At 33.9% G+C, this 23,021-nt stretch overlaps 2 protein-coding genes across 2 annotated transcripts; one reads left to right on the top strand and one right to left on the bottom strand.

Moving 5' to 3' along the window:
- Positions 1-1,460: 1,460 nt before the first annotated feature.
- LOC116774094 (uncharacterized) lies at positions 1,461-8,777 on the top strand. The gene is made up of 6 exons (XM_032666774.2): positions 1,461-1,673; positions 5,137-5,229; positions 5,491-5,638; positions 5,720-5,798; positions 6,062-6,242; positions 8,448-8,777. The coding sequence occupies exons 1-6, from the start codon at positions 1,586-1,588 to the stop codon at positions 8,597-8,599; spliced, it is 741 nt and encodes a 246-aa protein (XP_032522665.2). The 5' UTR covers positions 1,461-1,585; the 3' UTR covers positions 8,600-8,777.
- LOC116774010 (transcription factor E2F2) lies at positions 8,724-22,251 on the bottom strand. The gene is made up of 10 exons (XM_032666653.2): positions 21,842-22,251; positions 21,275-21,480; positions 17,682-17,845; positions 16,892-17,088; positions 15,965-16,209; positions 15,512-15,617; positions 15,123-15,234; positions 14,754-14,947; positions 14,024-14,134; positions 8,724-11,908 (listed from the first exon to the last, which is right to left on the bottom strand). The coding sequence occupies exons 2-10, from the start codon at positions 21,476-21,478 to the stop codon at positions 11,793-11,795; spliced, it is 1,449 nt and encodes a 482-aa protein (XP_032522544.2). The 5' UTR covers positions 21,479-21,480; positions 21,842-22,251; the 3' UTR covers positions 8,724-11,792.
- Between the last annotated feature and the right edge of the window lie 770 nt (positions 22,252-23,021).

Genomic DNA, 23,021 nt, shown 5'->3' with positions numbered 1-23,021 from the left:
TTTTATTTTATTTTTGTTCAACAACAAATCAAAGATCATTTAATAAACGTGTTATTATTTCCATTGGAATCGTTTTGGCTCTAGAGGAAAAACTGTTTACCTACAAACACATTGCGAAATAATGAGATCTAAGATCCAGGGCGGTACGCCAGAAAATTAAGAAATCGATGGCGATAGATGATGAATAACAGGACCAACTGACAGACACTCACATCTCGTCTGCCCGTGATCACGGTTGCTGAAAAGTAACCGAAACGTCGGGAGTATAGTTTTTTACAAAAATAAATCACGCGTAGTTTATCCGAAAAATACTAGTTTCATTTGAACATTGCGAAACCTTGTTGTATCTTAAATATGCCATCATAGATATTTTGGTTACTTATGTTTCTCTGAATTAAGATCCTTTGAACATCCTCTTCCAAGCTTACGGCTGGTGGCATATTTGTAAAAACATTACCACACAGCCCTAAATAATTTGAATGAGAGCCGAATTCAATAAACTGTTTATTTCAAAGAGTACCTAATTATATATCAAAAATGTAATTTCCTAAATTACATGTGGTCTGTGTTTCTAGAATCTAGGCTGCTACTGAGATCGTGCGTTCATTACCTAAGACTATATATCATTCTACTAACAGGTATAATGACACTCAAGTAATATCCAGTCGAAATAAAAAAAAATTGAAACCAAAATAAAATAACACAAAAAATTGTCATTGATACTTTTTTGGACTTTACGCCATTAATTATAAAATCGTAAAGGAATAAGTAATAGTCATTTCAAATTAAGCAAATATTTAGTTATTAGCAGTGATAATAGGGAAACAGCAGTAGACAAGATAAATTTAAATAGCAATCTACGTGTGAGAGAACAGAATATACACATAATAATTACAATCAATATGATGGACGCATGTTAAAGACTAAGCACGTCATATTTTTCAATAGCTGATCGATATACAGAAATACCATTAAATATGAAGGTCGAAGGTGCGAATGAGCGAGAATATAATTCTTAAACAATCAGCTGAACCGAGCCGAGCCGAATTTTTCTGAAGCCCATTCTCTGTATCCCCACTCTGTGACCGGCCGTAATGCAACATACATTAGAACGAAAAAATTGAAGCATTTTTAAAATAACCGACTCAAAACAAAACTATGTACCGTTAATGATTAAAATACACAAGTAAATGTTGATAGAGTAGGTACCTTAACGTTAAACAGGCAATAAAAATACTCACAGGCTGTGCATAAAATATTTATGCCGTAGCTTAATGACAAAAGTGCTATTTTTAACATAAGTTTAACGTTTACATTTAAAAACAAAAGATACTGTAATAATAACTAATTTATAATAATCGGAATATTTGCAAAAAATATCTGTTTGTTAAAAATAATCGGATGTATTACATAGTTTACGTCCACCTTAAGTCGATGAGTGGTGTGTCGCAAACTACTGGTAGGGGGACCGGTGCATTCGCTGAGACATTCAAAACCAACATCTGCAGGTCTCAAACGCCTGCGACGACAAATATAAGTGTATACAAACTTAATATATATTACAGTTTTTGATATTTCCTTCACGATGCGTTTAATTAATTGTGTTTTAAGTGTTGCTATTTTCGTGTTCTATATTCAAATATCGAGTTCCGAGAGGGAGGCCCTTGAAATACGTGAGCATGACCAAATTGTTATACATTTTTTTTATGATATTTTTTTTAAATTATATAACACCTAAAACGATATTAAACTATTTTTGAAATTGGGTTTTTTACTTTGTTTTATTTCAGATTTTTCTAAGAATTTATAGTGAAATTTTAAAAAAGTACACAAGTTTAAATAATTTTAGTTCTTTTCAATTGAATGACTGAGACGATAATGCTGGAAAAGTTTGACGAAATTCATAATAACAAGAATCAATATTTAGTACTTTTATTCAAAAAATATAGGTATAATTATAATTACTAAACGTACTTTAAACAGAATATGAAAACTTTAACATTATATTCAAATTTAATTATCCAAATTTATCCAAATTCAATTACAAATACATTTTTTTAGTCTTAATATAGACTATTTATTAAGTGAGGTTTTTAATTAGGATGTATTTTTATATGTAAAACCTTACGTTACTATCAAGATACGAGGTGTCAATGTAGGTCGAATAGCCTGTCCGACTTACATAAGCAGTACTCGACAACTTCTTTTTGGACAAAATCATTTTGCAATGAACCAATTGATTTGATAATATTTTTTTTATCATTCGACATTATAACGTAATCAGAATAACGAACACATAACGTTTGGTAATTAGCACAAATTTGCACAAACTCTCATCAGCGGGCACAACAATTTTAATACACTATTGTATTGTATAAAGTGACTTTGTATTATAAATTTAAAATGTAAGCATTGTCTTAAAGAGAATACCGTAAAATGTTTTTCTCGTTTATATTCATTATATAATTTTAATAACTTTAATATTCGTCGTTTAATTTTAGAGTTATTTAATTTAAAAAAAACAAGAGTCCTGTTGCAATATTTAATCAAGAGGTTATTAAAAAAAAAACAAAATACTAATACTCTTTTACTTATTATTAAATAGTAACTTTATTATTAAATAATACATCCTTAAGCGCGTTTGTATCGGCGTTCTAAAAGAATTTTTATTACATCGTCTTATATGTATTAATTGAAGTGACGTTTATGTTACCCAATTTCAGTAGGTACACTATTTTAAAAGATTATGTTCTTTAATTTTATGTAATAGTTTAATATATATCTGTATGTATTTATGTACGTATGTCCATTAATTATTTTTTTAAATAATCGAAAAACAATTTAATAAAGTAACCATTATGACAAATTGTACATCGTAAAACATCTTCGTGTTGCCAGTTTCCTAATTTTGACACTGAAATAGAAAAAAAAAATGGATTTGAAGTCTTTTAATACAAGGTTGTATATTTCATTCGAACGTTTTTAGAGGGCTGTCAAAATAAATGTCAAAAATATGTATATATATTTTTTTTATACATAATGTTACCTGGTACGAAATACCCTGACTGCTAAGTCTATGTATTTCGTTTCCTTTTTAAATCTTTCATTGTGCACTAGGTTTTAAATGTTTGTTAATGTTTATGTCACTTCTTCGTAAACAAAATTTTAAACAATCCATATTACCCTAAAGTAGGTATATATGTGTTTAGGTCATAAAAGCAACCTCTCGTGAGTCGTGAGTCGTAGACACATATTTGCTTATTTCGTAATGTTGGAGTTTTATTAAAATACCTATGTTAAAGTCTACAGTCGCAATTACTCAGCCTTAACGATTTCTTGAAAACAATCAAAGATTTTTAAACAAATTCTAGCATCAGAAAGTACAACAACTCTTATTATTATGCTCGATTAATAAAAATTAATGAACTTTATAAGGATGTATTTTTAACTTAACTTCAAATTAAATGTTTTCAACATATCATTTGAGCTTCATACATCCCATATCAGTTTGCTAACTTTAAAAAGTCCTATCACGCCTTAAAGTAACCCAAATAACAAAATATAAGACAGATATTGTGATACAAAATAAACATACTTCATTTAAAGTATTACATATTGGTATCTATAAAAAAACATTAGGTAACATATGAACAACACATTGCTGGAACATTACCTAGTAATCATCTTATACATTGTATAATATTTCATGTATATCTTAGTGAGAAGACGTGATGCAAATCAAACCAATTTCCTCGTATTTTCCAACGTAATTGTAATATAATATACACGATCACGAATAATATGAATAAATTCAATACCCATTTTCTTCTTTACACTATACATGTATATAAACATCAGGTATCGTGTGCCAGTACGTAATTTTAAAGCAATTCTTTTTTTAAATTAACTCCCAATGTTACGTTTTAACTATTAATTTATCCAAAACTTGTATGTGAAGACAAAAATTTCTGTATCTGAATTTTGGCGTAACTGTTTAACTGGCGTTTTTCCTGTAAGAGAAAGAAATATACCTTGGCTTATATCTTATAAGCAGTTTGGAAATCAAAAGGCCCAACTGACAAAGTGTATCTCGGCAATTTTTTTCGTTATCAAGCCGACCAAATGCTGAACCTATAATTTTTTTGTATACCCTATCTACCTGAAGGGCGAAGTAGAAAGACACATTTCAGTCACGTTTTAAACTAATAAACTTATATACATATTTTAAATTAATTTCACTAATTTTGCTTACTGCAATGTCGTTTTGTTAACATTTTATTTAAGACACTAACATTATTTTTATCAGTGATTATTGTGATCTGTATATTTACCACAAGTTCATAAGGTATTATAATGTACCAAACATTATAATACTAACGTAGGGTAAAGAATGAGATAATGTTAAGCGTACCGTCATAGCGTTATTTATAGATTTTATAAGTTTGATATTTTATCCGTACTTTTGCCTTGATGGCTCTCATAAAGTTGGTCGGAAGATTTTTACTTAAGAAACATCTTGACGAAACTTTCATCTCGGTCAAGATCGGTTACAAAAAACGTGAATAGATTAATTGTATAGCTTTTCTTAACATGATAAATATCAAAGAGCATTGGATTCGTTTTTTTTTTATAGTTGCCTTATTAATATATAAAATCTACTGACTTATTTTGATCCTGCAAAATATCAAAAAACTCAAGAATAATAAAACTCACAAATTAGCAAAAATATATATTTTTTTATTTATGACAAATATATTTTAATTCTACAATATATTTGGTAGGCACACGAAATAGCTCCGACAAAACTGGCTTTAGATGTTTCATCAAAGATAAAATCGCAATGCCTACTGAATCATTTATTTTCTACGGTAATTGTTCGATACGGTCCGATTCTGGACCTTACAAAACATAATCACACCTTCACATAGATGGCTGTGAAGGTCAAACAGAGGTTAAGAAACGAAGACTTCAGTGTTATGAAACCCCTTATAATCATGTACACGCCGACAGCGTCTCTATGGCATTAAAATATTCCATAATTTTATAATCACGCACCTAAACTCAACTAAAACAGTTTAATTAAACGTATTTAATTTTATACGTATTTAACTAAAACATTCCATTTTTTACTTCCAGAAAAATTATTCTCGTCGTGCAAAAAAAGATCCAAAGATTTCGACGCATGCATTAAGCGCGCTTTCAACAAACTACGGCCATATTTCAACAGAGGTAACAAATAACGTGTTTCTTGTAACTACACGGCAGTATTGTGTTGATATTAAGTTATTATGTCATGCGTATGTAAACGATAATGAAAGCCTTTCAACAAAGTGCATTGGACCGTGAATGTTTTCTTCAAATTTTATTTCAATGATATCTTTCTTAATATTTAAAATCTCAACAGCGCTTTGATAATAAAATAACTGTCAAAAAGCTTGTCATAATAAAGTTAGTCGATAATAATGTTTTAATCTTGCATTATTCTGCCAGGTATTCCTGATATGGGAGTAGCGCCGTTCGATCCACATTTTGCTAAGGAAGTGAAGCAAATCCGTAATCTCTTTGGCATGGGCTATACGCTGACCCTACGTGATGTCTTTGAAAGAGGCTGGACACAATCAACTGTCACCAAGTACAAGTTAGTAAATTGGTTAAAATATTTTTATTTTTCATGTTACATTAGAAATAATTTATTCTCTTTGTTTTGCTATATAAATAGAACCGATTGGGAAAATCAACAAATTATCTACTCACAATATTTTCCGGAGAAGTGGCTGGAAGGAGACTACGAATTTAAGGTGAATAAAAAACATCCCATTCAATGTAACAATATGCTATGTTTATAAAAATAGCTTTTTTGCAATATCGTTCTTAGCTTTATATTTAATAAAAACCATTATGTAAATCAAATAAAAGTTAAATAAGTGTAAAAATTCTTTTACTAGCACACTTTGGACCAAAATATATGTATTAAAGATTTCGAAATTAAATTTTATATACAATAAAAATATTCGGCAGCCAGAATTAAGTTGCGTTAATTGTAAATAAACACTATATACAGGGTGACGTCTTGGGCTTGGACGTATTGCGTTCAGGACGGTGGAACCTTACATTGAGAGACTATTCTCAAACCACTCGCATCAAACGTAACGGTGGAGGAGTCGAGGTGCACGTGGAAGTAGACCACATTGGAGACATGGACATACATGTTGGGAATTTACTAAGAGGCAGAAGTGTTATGGGTAAGGGTTTACGTATATTTGAATCAATTTTCAATCGAACACAAGGTTGGACCGTAAGGAGTATGAGGCAATTTTCGTATCCGTCCTAATACAGAAAGCTGAAGTCTTCCACCATAAAATTGAATAGTCCAGCTTCGTGGCTTACAGAGGACATTCAGTAAAAGCTGGAGCGAAGACACAATCATGAGGCACATTTGTAAATGAAAACAATCTTTATATATTTATATGAATAAATCGCTGCATAACATTCTGTACAGATGCATAACGACGCCATATACATTAAAATGACAACTCATTCGAAACTTGGAAGTTTAAAAAAAATGAGCAAATCAGATCTCAATACTTGTCATTGCCAAGCCAGAGCTTCTCTCAATTATTTCATTAACATTCCATAACTGATTTTCTTCTTCCCTTTTACTGAATGTGATGTTGAAAAGAACGTTCTCCGACTTCGTATTCTATAGGAGCAGGCGTTTTAGCCGCAATAAGATAAACTTCATCATGTTATTGCTACTATAATATAAATACTATAACTCCTCTTTCCCAATAAAACATATAAAATAATTTTGCTGAGATTTATAAAAACTTTGGAAAGCTTAAAAATATTAGAAAAAACATTACTCTCTCCTAGAAACATAACTCCTTGTAGTTGATTTTACTCCTTTTCCCATTTTTACATGACTAGCCTAAATATCTAAACAAAACCTCCCTTTCAAATCCTTCCCAACACGAATTGAGTCCTGGTCATACCGCCTTTACTGCATCCGTTACTCACCGATGACCTCGTTTCACGACGGACAATAAGCAAGTTACATTGTTGACCCTGTTAGATTACGGCAGTGATTTTAACTCGGTTAATTATGTTATATTACTTTCCATATTCTTTACCTAAACTTATCTCAATCCATGTTAGATTGAGTTCAAAATTGCCTTATTGGTCGTCGATAAAATTTTCGGATGGAAAACATAGCTTCCTGTCAGTATGAGGTCACGCCAAGGATTGCTCAGAGTGACACGTATGTAAAGAGGTGTAAATAAAAATTTCGATGTGGCAATATTACTCAAATTGACAAACAGTTCTTTAATTCTTTGAATTCATTAAGACGGTTGCTACAATTTATTAAAATACCAATAAATCTATTTAATATATTCTATTCTTCTTTCTATAATTGATTACGCTGACGCAAGTTGCATTAATAGGCCCAAGGACAGACTTAATAAACTGTGCCGTCTCCAAAACATGATGTTAGGTTATGTTTTGCGCAAATATGACCACATCTCTGAATTACGTTACAAACTCAAGTGGCCCTCCGTACGTCACTGCTGTGATTTACACATTCCTTCTCCTGTATAATGGGTTATGTCTGATTGGTTATCTTCTAGACAATTCTTTTCTCCGTATTGTTGTATTAGTATGGGTTAGTTTGTTTTTTTTTCTTCATATCATTCACAAGGCACATCAACAATAAAAACATTTGCAACTCTATGCTCGATGTAAAAAAATTTGGCAGTAAATCATAAGACCGTCATTTTTTCTCGACTATTTCTGTACACTGGTATTTTCTCAGTAGGTTATTTCAAATTTGGTTTAACTACGTACAAAGAATATATATCTAAACTTAATATGGCCCTTATTGCTTTGAGAATTTAAACAAAGAATATAACTATCGCTTTTGAAGTTGTATTTCGCCATTTAATGTTTTTATATAGGTGTGTAATGTTTGTTAGAGCACCGTCACGCTTGCATTATGGATTCAAATCCCACCAAGTGTCAGGTGATTTTTTTTATAATTTATCATAAAACGTGTCGACATTAATTTGGTTCTTTTCTACTAGCTATACTAAACCAAACTAAAAAAAATTACCTACTCTTGTTACATTGTTCCAAGTTCTAAAGAACGTTCAGTTAATAGCAACCGGCTAATTGACAATTGCAGGACGTCCAAGACTTGCTGCAAGACCAAGACAAGATGAAGGTTATGCAAGAAAAAGAGCAAGACTGTCTAAGCCTCGTTATGTTCGTATATAGGGCAAAACTGACGTTACTTTTGTCTTGATAGATAGTTGACATTTCCACATAACACTATTTGAGATCTACGTATAAGGGGGCCCATACAACAGACAATTTTACCGTTTTTATAGGCAATAGTCAGGGAATACTTCAGTACGTCCACTTTGTTAATGTGATTTTTTTATGTATTTCAGAGATGGTATTGGATCGCATCATCAACGCCACTTGGAAGCCGGGCTTCGCGATGATCCGTCCCCTCATCAACGACCTCGTCAGCACCGCCTTCACTGACATCTGGAGCAAATCATTCAGGAACTTCCCCATACAAAACTTCATACACGATTAAGTTAGTTAGTAGTCATTAGTTTAGACTCATCTCGTGCCAGATTATTTACCTCGTAGATTATCTTATACATGTTCTATATCAAGGCTAGTCGCTACGTCGTCGATGACAAAAAAATAAAAATACATTTTATATTACATATCTCAATATCATATTTATTAAAAAATATAACCTAACTATATATATGACTTTATATTTAAATTCAATCAACAAATAACTCGCACGTTCATCGAAACTGGAATAATCAAACTCAGTCTTCATGTAGACCTCACCAACCATAAACGGCTTCAACAAGCGTCCGTGACACGCACTCATAAATACAGCATTATATAACATTGCACCTTTAAATTATGTTTTAAATCAATTTATTACACAAAAAAAATATTTATATATTTATATATATAACGTTCAGATTGTCCGAATGTCCGTTACCTTAAACTGAACGTAACACTGACGTTATTTGAAGCTACTACACTATCCAGATTTTTGTGGTCGTGTTATCACAATGGTAAAAACTAACCCAGTGTTGCCAGAGCCGTATAGTGTAAACATGCCAGATTAGTGCAAAATTGATTGTCTAAGATGATGGAAACGAAATCAAAGTAAGTACATGCATCAGGTAAAAAATAATATCCAAATTATTCAAAACAAATTTCAAAATAATACACGTGTTATTCAGTACCGATCGTATGAAGCGATCAGCTTTCTCTGCGCCATTTATTTCAGAGTTCCATATTGAAATCATCGCTGATTTAACGTCAAGTAACTAGATCGCTTCATAATACGGAACCAACACTAACAACATCCACTCCTCAATACTAATAATCGAATTGATGCGTTCATATTCCTATATTCATTTAAAGGTTGATGAGAATCAGCTCTCTATATTATACGTCTCACACGACATCTGGCGAGCATCCAGCGAGTTCCCGCGCTCGGACGTACAATATAGACGCTTTGTGCATTTGAAAACAAAACAATAAGCCGAAAGCTCCAACAAATATTGTCGAATCGAACCAACTACAATAGGACCCTGTGATCTGTATGGACTAAGTCGTTGTAATAGTTTCTATACAATGGTTGCTGATTGTATGATATAAGCGTAAAGTATGAGGTTATCTTAACTTACATTATATAAACACTCCTTGGATAGTATGAATGTTAAATTGAAGCTTCGTTACACTAAGTCATAAATTGCTACCGATGCACGAGTCTCGACCGCGTATAGTATCGACAAACAAAACACTAAAAAAATAAAAAAGCAATTAATTTCACATGCATGAATTGATTAATTTTTTTTTCTTTTCGCTTCAATTGTACAATTTTTTTACAAGGAACCATACCTTTATCAATAATTTTTTTTACATGACGTTACTACTGCAAAAGTGATTTTCACCTTCAACACCACACTATAATGTTCATTAATACGCAATTATATAAAGTTAAAACCACTTTTGAAGGAAATAGCCTCAAATACCCATATGTACCTCGTCGCCGAAAAATAACACAGTTCAGAAGCTAAGGCATACAAGAATGGACAGTGACTTATGTAGTGATGTTTGATGTAACTGAATCAAAGATCTTAAACTAAATTACGAGAAATTATTTTTATTTTTTCGAATAATTTGTACTTCCTTTCTCGTTCTTTTTGGCCCCAGAATTTGTGTCACAAATAATTTGATAAATCCAAACAAAAACCACATATAATTTAGTCTACGAGTGTTTGTATGCACAGATCCGTCTGCAGGTAACTTATAATGCGCTATAGATTGTGTATTACATAACATTTATAAACTTAAAAGTAGCCAGCAACATTAACAGTCTCTAAACTAACTAATTTTCTTCAACAACGCGCCATCTGTTGATCGACATCGAAATTAAAACGTTCAAAAAAGAAAACCTATCAACTGAGGAAAAAAAAAATAAAACTTAATCATTAACATCAATCTTGAATAAGCGCTCAAAATTCATTTCCGAATATCATTTCATTAAAGATTTCACCGAAACTAATACTTCTATAGAATTTTCACATATTAAAAATATAAAAACTAAATAATCGAAAATGACCTGTGTCGCAACTTATATGTACATAGGCTTCATTCATTCCGAGTTAGTAAAATTATGATATTCTTTTAATGATAAATTCAATACAGTCTTCTCTATTAGGGAAACTATAGAACATAAATAACGTAACTAAGTAACTAGTCGCTCCGCACCGACCAGGTTACACCTCGAGTCATGCAACAACGTGCCTTTTAAGTTATTTCTAACATTAAATTTATTTTTGATATGCACTTATGTATATATTTTTTTTTTTTACAATGAAATTTGTGCTGTACACTATACGAGGGCGGGACGGATTTATTTGGGGTACTTTTGACGTAATGCGTTCATACATAAACCGTGACATCGAACAGCACTTTGTACTTACTGTTAAAATAATACTTCAGCCCCGCCCCGATCGGATTATTTACAATGAAAACCGAAATAAACAACATAGCCGGGGAAAAAATTAACGACAAAATATAGTATATTACGATACCAACAGCGGTGGGATAAGCTGAACTAACCGTCTACCCACTGCATATGCTTTGAAGACTGTAAAGTAATAGTCACAAAAAAACCATATTTCCCACCATATTCGATACAGAGAAACAAAACCGATAAACACTTGTGATTGACCGGACATTAGAGCTAGCTTTACAAGTAAATCGAAGGCCGCTAAAATATCACCATTCATTACATCAATAACCAGTATATGTACAGGCCACCGGCCTAGGAGCGTCCAGCGTGGATATTTACAGCAGTGAAGTATAAAACACCAACCCAACGCTATATTCAAGCTATGTACAAAAAACTATTCTCAAATTACCTATTACTTTGTCGTTATCGTAGCGTCAAGTCAGCTGTATCTATATGTATAAACCCCCACCCCGTCCCCCGCTTATATCTGAGAAACCTTACAGCGAGACAATCAATTGCATATAATAATTTACACGTGTCGCAGTGTCGATGTTATATATTGCATGTAGACGCCGTTACAGGGCCGATTATTATTAATTTAAAAAAAAAATCGTCCTAGTACAATGTACATTTAAAGCATAACCAAGTCTTTTGTGCACAGTGCTATAGTCTATGAGCACTTTTGGATAACACACAGCCAGAATCCATCAATGTAGACCGTCACAACACTACACTAAAATTCAAAGTCAAACAGTTCCGAGAGCCCCTCGTCGTGGTCGAGACAGAAGCCGTAGTCGTTGGCGGACATCGGCGGCTCGAGAGGCAGGAACGGCTCCAACTCCATTTGCTCTGGAAAGTTACATCACAGAATTAGACATAGCTATGGTTGGAATGAGATCTAAAGATATGGACGATAAGTATGAATTAAGAGACTAGTTAATAGCACACAACATATCTTCTGAGGACAGGCAAAACAGGAATAATTAATTAATTTTGAAAAGTTCTTGTTGCAAATTTATATATAAAAATATAGTTAAATCTTTCACATTAAATCATTCCCATATAATGAGTTAGTGATGAAAGCACTGTCCCGATGGGCACTGTGTTTTGTGGTATTAGCTATATGTACACAGTATGGGCAAAAATTTATCTAAAAAAAAAAATGAAAACATCAGTATGTAAAATTAAAAAATACAATAAAAATAATCAAGGAAACTTTATTAGGACTGTTGTTCGTCAATCTATTACACATGAGTTGAAACATTATTCATAAACATATTTTATAATTTTTGTAACAGTATCGTTGATATTAAAGTTTTTGTTTTACAAAAAATTATTTTTTAAACATTATATTAAATGTTAGTATTATGACATGTTAGATCACAATCACCCGTTAGTTCCTTCGTGATTGTTATTACACAGCAATTATTTAAATATCAGACATAATTAGGAGTGAAGTAAGAACAGAATATTTTTGAATTTACCGCCTGATTATGTAAGAAGATTTTTTTATCACAGATTAAAAATTTTCCTCCGTCTAATAAATATTACCGGTTAAAAATTTCATCGACTTGATATCCTGATGAATTATATATAATACACTGCTAGGATCACTGTGAACCCAATATTATATAGTACACATAAGCGTAAGTGGAAGCGAGTTTTAGTGGTAGTGGTAATGGTAGTAGTAGTGGTAATGGACAGTTAGACTGTGGTGTTACGATGAGTTAGTAGCTGTTAGTGGCGGCGGGCCTGAGCTGAATCCCATGGTGCTACACGCTCACTGCGGCCCCACGAGATGTAGCTCGCGGCACGCGCCCACACGACCCCGCGAACCCTTCTGTACCCCCACTATCAACACTTTACGTACATGACACACATATACATGTTAGCGTTAATCGTAACATATATTTATTAGTAAGCGACGGTATACAAAGCATGCATCCCGATGTATAACGCCGTTGCACGCGCCGTGAAGCTAGAACTCTGACTGTGATGTGACACTGACACACATGTCACAGCGCGAGTGCTAGCTACATGACGCGGTCGATCCGATGACATCCCACCAGCGGCTTACAGGTACAGTCGCGTACAATGTGCTTTGAAAGCTGTGTTTATGTGTGTCGACCCTTGCATACATTCGTTTATGAAATGATACATGATATTAACAATTACAATGTTCACTTTACTGACTTTCAGGAATTAAAAAAGTGATACAACCAATTTATAACTAGACAATAGTTATTACTTGCTATACTGTACAGGACTGTACAATTAACTTTTTTTTTAACAGAAAGATGTCAGCTTATGTTGAAAATATAATGAATGAGTCTTTAAATTAATTAGTAATGGATTTATTTATACTGGTTTATCTTTACTAATAGCCACGTTAAATTTGAGGCAAATAAAATAATAATTAAAAGTCTAACAATAAAATTTTGTTTTTAATAAGACTGAAAATTTTGCGTCTTATATTTAGAAAAGAAAATGTAATAAACATTAGCCAAATTCTTGGCGCCGTAACTAGCGTATTAAAAACTACTCCATATATTAAAACTCCGTTTTGTTAATAAATTTAACACATACATTTTACATGATTTTAATTCATATTCATATTATTCTCAAAACATAATATATGTTCAAAAAATCATATGCTATCCGCCTTCAAAATGTATACTGAGAGTGTTGATCGATGAGTGAACCGAGAACAAGTAGGAAATGAATAATGCAACCCCAATCCAGTGAAGATCTTAGTAACATTTACAAGGAACCCTAAACCAGAGCCAGTCCAAGTAATATGAAAGCAGATTCAAATCTGAACAAGTCTCAAAGTGTATGTAACCTCAGACCAGAGCGAGTATTGTGTAATGTTTATATATAATGTGTGTTGTATATGTCCCCGGCACATATCAAGTGAGGTATGAGAACAGTTAATGACTTTAAATCATTCCATTACTATCATACCTGACTCCTGGTCTTCAGTTTGCAGCTGGAACCGCCCACCGCCCATGATGGGCGCGAAGTCGTCGCTGTCCGCTATCAACGCGTTCCGAAGACGACCACGGGCGCCTCCCGCTACAACAATCAGATATGCCATATGAAAACAAATATCACAGTAAATCAAGTTTTAAATTCAATGTATCGTATCCATCTTGTGAAAACAACATATAACATACAAATTATCGAGTGAAGTGAGCGGAACACAATACTGACGACTCAAGTCATTTAACCACGGAGATGATCTCGGCAACCGAATGTCCCATCGAGTAAAGGTTTTTTGTTCGATAGCCGAGTTATCTGTGGCGGTTTTTCTCAAAAAAAAATGTTGATCGAATCACCAATTTAATTTTAGGACCGGAAAACGGAACCCTTATCTAAAAAAAACGGTTCAGTACCCAGAGCTGAGGTCATTTCACTCAACGCACAACTAGAGCTGTTTATCTGTTTAGCTGTTAAGCTGTTAAGCGAGAAAAAATGCGTAGATGCAACTCCTAGTTAAAATTATTTCTTGAATCATTGCAATTTTTAATTGTTATGTCATTATTGCATCCTCGTCACTACTCTTTGGTCCGCTGACTATTTTTAGACATGCTAAATGGTGATATTTCTTTGTTATCCTTCTGTACCAACTCAAGACTTTCTATGGTGATGATAAAGAACCAAACTAAAAACTAATATGATTTGATATACTGACTATCAGGTGTGGTCATAGTGGCGTGTGCCGGCGTGGTGGGCGTGGTGGGCGCAGCTGGTCCGACTGGTGTGGTGGGGGCTGTGGGGGTCGATAACGCCGGCGTTAGCGGCAGGGTGGGATCCGTGACGCACGGAGTACGAACCACGAGGCTACGGGACCACGCGCCTTCATCCGGCTCACGCTTTATTGGTGTTCTGAAAAAATCAAATCATTCCGTAAGTACTATTTAATACAAGAAATCCTCCAACACTGTAAAGTATGTAGCTGTAACAGGCTTATATATAAAGTATAAAGATTTTGATCTAAAATAAAAACAATTGTATCACTTATGTTTATACAATCAGAGACAAGTATTTTGATAGTACATACGTGAAGGCGGCTGAGATGGAACTAGAGGGTAGTGTTTGAAGCTGGGCGATGAGCGGAGCCAGGAGAGCTTTGTTATCCTCCAACAAGGGATCCGATGGCAACACACCAGATGCTAACATACAAACATTATTACATATTGTGTATAAAAATACTATGGAGATAATGTTCAGTAAAAAAATAACAAAAAAATATATATTGTTCCAATAATTATATAGAACTAATTATTTCAAAATTAAAATTCTGTAAACGGGACTAGCCATTTATTATATTATATTAATCGGTTAATAAACAGACTAGATATTTTTGTTTTCCTTTTATATATTTATTATTAACATTGGTATTAAAATGATACATTTAATTTTCATACAATAAATCGAGATTTTACTCACAGGGCGGCGGCGTGGGCGGACGTTCTTTAGGACAGAGGTACACTTCTATTTCTCCAGAAATTGATTTGAGATGTATCATATACCCTTTCTCATCTGGATGTGGTACCTGGAAAACAAGTGTTCATGTCAAAGCCTAAGTCCCGCTAATGTGACGAAACACCATGAAAACAATATATAATTTTTATAAAAGTTCCTTTTATACAGCATATACAGGTAACATATCGTGTTACCACTTACAGATTTTTTATAGCATTAATCTATGGAATTATATTAAATTGTAAGTAAAACAATAATGTAAATTTAACCAAACTGTCTAGGTTAGCGGCTAAAATATTTTGTATGTTATTGAACCATACCGATCTCTCTGCTCAGAGTCGTGATGACGTCACAGTGGGCTGAACCCAAAGACCCAGAGCGTCTCCGTGATAACAGTAGCGTTCTCGTAATACTCACACTGAGCCTGGTGTCCGGCGGGGCCTTGATGGGTATAACAGTTTGATTTCTAAAGTCCTTAATGGACCTGAGGTCCGCGTACGTTATGTAGGCCCTCGCCCCGTGCTCCGCCGACAGTCGAGACAGCGCCTGCTCGGCCGCGGCCACCGCTCGACTGACCCGCGCCTCCCGCCCGCCCAGCGACCGCACCTCGCGCCGCAGACGACGCACACGGTTCTCTTCGTTCACTCCTCCACCTCCTACACCTGGAGGAAGAAGATATATTCATTTGGACATCATAAACATACACTTTACTTAATGACATCTAAGACTCTAGACGTTTCGTCGGGAGTATGTAGTTTTTAAAACAATAAAATACGCGTAATAATCCGAAAAATATTAATTTCATATAAATATACTTCACTTCCTAAATAACCATTTACATTAAATTCCTCAAATTTGAAAATATCAAGTTTTCACTTATATCTTTCGAATGGTACTACAATGAATTAAAAGAATTTCTGCTCCCAAAGACATTGAGTCAATGAACAAAAAGTTAGAAATTAAATATATTATTTTTAATCACAGAAATAGTAAGTCAAATTCTCATAACTGTGATCCGTCTCATGAGTGGAAAACTCCTTTTTTAAATATACTACACTCAATGACTAACACACCAGGGCAAAATTCATGCTTTATAAGCAAAGAGAAAATTGACACTCAGAAAATATTTCAGTGGCAACTTCAAAAACAACAATATTATATAGTTTTAAGAAGTTGTATTACGCCCTGCTACCCTTGTGCCCTTGACTGAAATTTGTGATAAGTTAAATTAAACAAAGCCCGCTTATATTATAATGAGTTAATAGTAAACTATGACATTGAGACATAATTAATCTCGTCTCAAAATATATATTTTATTAAAATGTTTCCACGGCCCAAACTCACCACACTTCCATTGTATATTATTTTTGGATCTCTTCTCTAATATTCCTATACCCTCTAATACGTTTGTGATGTCGTATATTCGGCGTTTCTGTACAGAGAGATGCTCAGCTGCTATATTAAGATCTAAAACACCGTTCGGCGACGACTTGAGGAGCGCTACAAACTTTTTCGTCAGTAGACCCAATGACGTGTCAAACCTGAAACAAGGCGGGCGCTGAAATTATACATGTTAATATGTTGAAGAATTTAGTAGAAATAAAGATGAGGGCTCATTCAACGTCTCGATGGACGAGCACGAGTCGTCGCTTAAAGTATGGACCGGGCTTTTAGAGAACTCAACCAAATTCTCTGTTCAAAATCAAGTTATTGAGTTATATATTTGTAAATTTTTATCAAAGTTGCAAATTTTGTGTTTTTTGAAAAAAATTTAATAACATTATTTTTATATCTCCCAACCAGAGCCAACAAGACGTCAATCTATTCAAAAAGAGTGGTATTTGAACTTGGATGATGGTTTGTTTAGGCGATCAATATCTCTTGGTTGTGACAATATTTAAAAAAAAAATGCTTATAAAAATCCGACTTCTACAGATGCTGCTGTTCAATATACTCAGTACGTTCAGTTCAGTTTTTTTTTATCGTCGTGTTATTCTAGTGCATAAAACCACACTCCAATATAGTATATTACCCAAACGACTGTTACAACTACAAACTACGTAACAACTAGCGTTCAAACACAATGAAATCCTGTAGAATTTAAATTTAATTTACCTGTACGACAGATATGTACCTGGAGCGTTCTGTGTATTTTTTCATAGAACTGGACGGTCGGCTGTACGGGGTTAGGACTTTGACGCGTTTCTGCTTGGGCGTCTTGAAGTCCGCCTTCATCGGCACCACGTGACCCTGGCTGCCTGAGCTGCTCTCGCTCAGGTTCAGTCTACGTTTCACCGCCTGAAAGTAACAAACAATTCAATGTTTCATCATATACATAAAATATTACAAATTTGATAAGTTCAAATGACGAGTAATACCATAGACACTCGCGAAAAGCTCTAGATTAACACCGGTAATATCGGCAACTTCATAACATCGGCAACTGGGCTCAAAACTTTAGACTTTTATAGCTTAGTATATATCCATAGTAGTATCGTATACAATCAACAGCGACAACAGCACAACGAACTCCCGGACATTTGTAAAACATATTTCCATGTTAAGTTATAAAACGTGCACAAGTTTATGAATCTCCAGACGGCGATGGTGCTTCAGACTTGACACGGCCATTATAAAATTCCATAATACACAAACAACACATACAATACGAAATTAAAAATTGAGGACGATTGTTTTACATGTTCCAGACTATGTATATATACGGGTTAATCTGTGTACTCACTCTCAATATCAAATACGTCATCCTAAGCAGAAATTCTCTCTTAATCCACAACTCTCAGAATATAAGGTATCTCCTTTACATTGGTACCATGGACAAGACATTATAATTATTTCACTTATATAAGCAAGCCGCCACTAGGTACAGTAACGAACGCGTGCGTTAGATTATGAAAAATAAAAAGTAAGACAGATAGACGGATGGCATTTTGAATAAACTGATGCAACTAATACGAAGTGAAGTATTGCGGGGTCGAAGCCCCCTTAAAGGAAGTGTGTGGGGAGAGTGCCCGTACCTACACAATACACGAACATAAATTAGAAACGACACAAAAGGCACCGGGCTCTGAGAAGGGACTCTAGCAAAAGAATGCCAATTTCTTATCTCGGAAACTTTTATTATTATTAATACAGAGCAAAAGCCATTGTTAAATCACCGAGTTTGCGGGTCTCGCAATTTTTTATTGTACCCCACTCGTCGTGTAAATCGGAGCAGATGTGCCTCTAAGCTTGACATCTCGAACGCATTCGTTTCATCACCCCAGCATTGAAAATAAAAAAATATATTCAGAGCCATTATTATACGGGATCAATTCATACAATATTTATAATTTTTAGATACACGACCAGATAATCCCTTCGTATGGGGTGAAATAGTTTCAACGTCTCGGCTCCGTCCAAAGTAAACAACGCGACGTAAGGAGGGTTACATACCATCGATTAGGTTAGTAGTTAAACGAAACGTAAAACGTTCAAGAAAGTATTCGGTGGGCGTTGTATCGTTTGTGAATGATAAGGACAATAACGGTCGAGTTGCGCAATGTAGGAGCGCAGGAAGTATGTACCTAGCCCACGTGACTACATGGTGTGGTCAGGGTAGCACGACATGTGCGGGCGAACGACGCACAACACACACATATGCTCGACAAACGTTCGGAACAACCCAATCTAGAAAGACTACTTTTATATTAAACCAGCTGATATACAAAAGTACATTACATTTACAAATGTCCTCAGGCAAGTTGCCCGTAGTGCGTCCCACGAAATCCCTCCGACGTATTTACCGTTAATTATCGTGAGCATTGCCAAAAGTTTGAACAAAAAAACTATTCGAACAGAATAGTTAATATTAAGAAAGGGAAGCGTCTCCTATTAACACTTGTGTTAATGGGCTATTGTAATAAAAATTAAGACACTACACAGGAAGCAAGTCATTATGTAGAGAGGATGCGTGCAGGATGACGATGTGTTTAATTTCTTAATAATTTTCAAAGACCCAATCAATTTTATATCTGAAAAACACTACCTCAAATAGCAAAATCCATGTCAGGATATTTGTGCTTAATTTCTTTCAAATAAACTAACAACTCACAGGTCATTTTGATTATAGTTACAGTATAGGTATTTTCAAGAAATCATTATGAAATATTGACTCATATCTATAGTGTTATATCATTAACTTATTATTACTTAAAATTAATGAATTATAACCACAATTTCCTGTATATGCATACATGTGCATATCACAATTATAATACACAATTAACAACTATTTATAAATACTTTTCATCCTCCTTACATATGGTTTGCTCACCTGAACTTCCCTCTCACTCATTTCAATTACAATATTAACCCCACAATTTGAAATTAGAATTAAATATTTAATTCATAGAAATACTTCTATTTACCAAATCAATACGATGCGTTAGATTTGGTTGTTTTTTTTTTTTACTTCTATGAAATTTCACTACTGTCTTAAAATTTGTCACTCTTGTTGTAAATGTAATTCCTTGAAATGTTGTACTCTCAATTACATGTAAAAGAATGCAAACCAAAAAAAAATACTTAGATTTTGTTAAAACAAACAACTAACTGTTCTTATAACATGAATATAGAAAATGAATTCACAAACCGAATATTTTATCAGCAAATCTACAATGATAAGCAAAATTTCAATGGCATTTACTTAGAGGACCATCAGTATTGAAATAAAAGGTATTTGTGCTGTTAGAGGGTGCTCAGACAGATACAGAATTGACCTTAGACCATGAAACGTATAACTATTGAATTAAAATATCATAGATTTAAATCGAATTGTAAAAATTAGGTAGACTCAAAGGCCATTTGATACTCAGGTTACTGACCTTAATGAAAGGTGCATGACCTCATTGGGCAAGCAAAGATCTCCTAAAATATATGATAATAGAGAAATTAATGAAGTCATTCGTATAAAGTCAAAGACTAGTAGACATATGTGACAAATCATACCACAGTATGGCAGATGAACTCACAAGATGTTTACTTGAAAATATTACATTTTTTGGCAAATAATACCAAGTCATATAATATACAGATTATACACAACCAGATGGTATTGTTAAAAACTCATCCAATATGGAAGAAAACTATGAGGTGGAATAACCTCAAACATTAAGTAATGATATCACGCTCAAAATGAATGCATCAATTATTCGAAACAATTCCAATATTAAAATGAAATTATAATTTTAGTATACGTAAAAATTACACAATTTCTATGACATTAAATATCATAGTAAATATTTCATATGTGTGCTTATTAAACAAGTCTATCACACAATTAAAGCCTTTTGTCTGGACCCAGCTCCAGTCTATGAAGATTCCCTTAGTGCCCAAATTACTATACAACTATGATTACAGCCAAAATCAAATAGTGGGGTTTTAAAATCTACACATATACGATTGGTTTCACACAATGTATGTAAAATGCATCAATTACTCAGTACAATACTGTGAGGAACATACATTTGACACCAAGGAGTCGACATCTAACTATAATTTGTCTTACAGAAGATAAGATTTATGTATAAATGTTGAATAAGTATAATCAGCTGATATGAAGAACAGATGAAAAATGTATTTTATGGTGACCGGCTACATACTACATTCACATATTAATGATTACAAAACTGTTCAAGGGTGTAGGAGCTTATGGTAGAAACTGCTTACTTCAGATGTCTTCGGCGGTGCGGTGGGCGCTTCCCGGCGTATTTGGTGTTGAGGTGTGGCACCATAGCCATGGTCGAGCAGGTGGTAGCTTATGGGCTGGCTAGGGCTGTCGTCCAGGAGCGTGGTGTGCGACGGAGAAGCCCCGACGCGTACCACCACCTCAGCTTCGCCTTCCACCGCTCCTCGCTTCACCCCCCTCGGCATCGCTGTCGTACAGTATTACAATATCAATATAGTAAATCATAACATGAATATTTAATGCTTAGGATCCTAATCATCTGAATTTAATTAGCGAAGAGGTTAGGGGAGCCGCGCGCGCGGAAATCACAAGTAAGAAGCCTCCGATGCAGAGTGGGTCGATAGACGTTTTAATGTACTTTATGTAATGCTAGGGCCTTTCTATACCACCTGCAGATGTCCAGTAATGCTTACGTCATTATTTTAACGACATTTTCCCAAAAAAATCGACAAGCTAGCGGTAATTCGTAGACATAACCGCTCGAAAAACTGTTGAACGAACACTCATGATATCACATATAATACTCAATAAAATGCTATAATACTTACGAAAGGTGTAAGCGAACGATATCCGAATACAGAACCATAAAACGACATTTAATGTTTTCGACGCAAACGCTACATTATCGAGTACTCAAAATAAAATGTCCGCCGCTTTGTTGGTCTCGATTGAACTCGTGGACATCGAGACGCTGAATAACTTTCAGTTAAACTCCACTATCTACTACACACATGTTAAATTATACACTTAATACTTCACTAATAATATAAAATATTATATTAATCCTAGTCCACATTTTACATCAAGTTAAAAATGCAGGGCAACGTAACGACGACAGGAAGCTTTTCAGAACATCTGGCTTGCAAGCGACGTAGCAGTGGCGCGAACTACGCGCGCAGGCGCGAAGCGGCCGCACGAACCAAGCAACCCCTAGCGACGCCGTTCTCCAAATTCCTCCCCTCGTTTGTGAAGCCATAAAAAAAATAACGGATTTTTAAATTTTGGTTCGTCGACCGGTTTTATGCAGAGAAACGCTGCGCACTGCGCTTAGTCTGTTGAAGCCAAAACGTTTAACATCGTATTTGTATCGAAGAAATATTTGAATTTCCCATGCAGTACTTTGAAGTAAAATAATTTATTTCTTTGAAAATATACTAACTATAATAATTAAAAATAATATATTATAACAAGTATACTATTTTGATTAAAATAGTGTTATAAATTTATTGAATAATATTAAAAACTCAAATGAAAACAATATCGTTGTGACTTAGACAGTTTCTACAATACATCTCATCAAGTTTGTCGGTTATTTAATTGTTTTATATTAATAACCGTCAATTGTGTTGATAAGATTACTTCATTTTAATAAAACAAAACTAAATATTTTTATAACCTAATGATCATTAACAAATTTGTTTGTACCAAATAGGAATTTAAAAAGGACACGTCACATTGGATAAAAGACGAAATGTTTAGATTTATGACGTCAAACAAATTTTGTGATATATGAATTGTGATATGTAAATCACTGATAAATATAGATCTATCCGCAACTTATATCTTAAGAATACTCTTTAATTGTTTTATGTTTTTAAACGTTGCACCTTCTAAAACATTCGGTATGTCTTTTATTATGAAAGTTATGAAACAAATAACATAATATACCTTAGATTTGAAAAGTAATTTAAGTCCTTTTAGTATATAATTAATAATTTTATTGTTATT

This window comes from Danaus plexippus (genome assembly GCF_018135715.1).
Source record: "Danaus plexippus chromosome 3 unlocalized genomic scaffold, MEX_DaPlex mxdp_25, whole genome shotgun sequence".
NCBI lineage: Eukaryota > Metazoa > Arthropoda > Insecta > Lepidoptera > Nymphalidae > Danaus > Danaus plexippus.
This window is presented reverse-complemented; position numbering and strand designations above follow the sequence as displayed.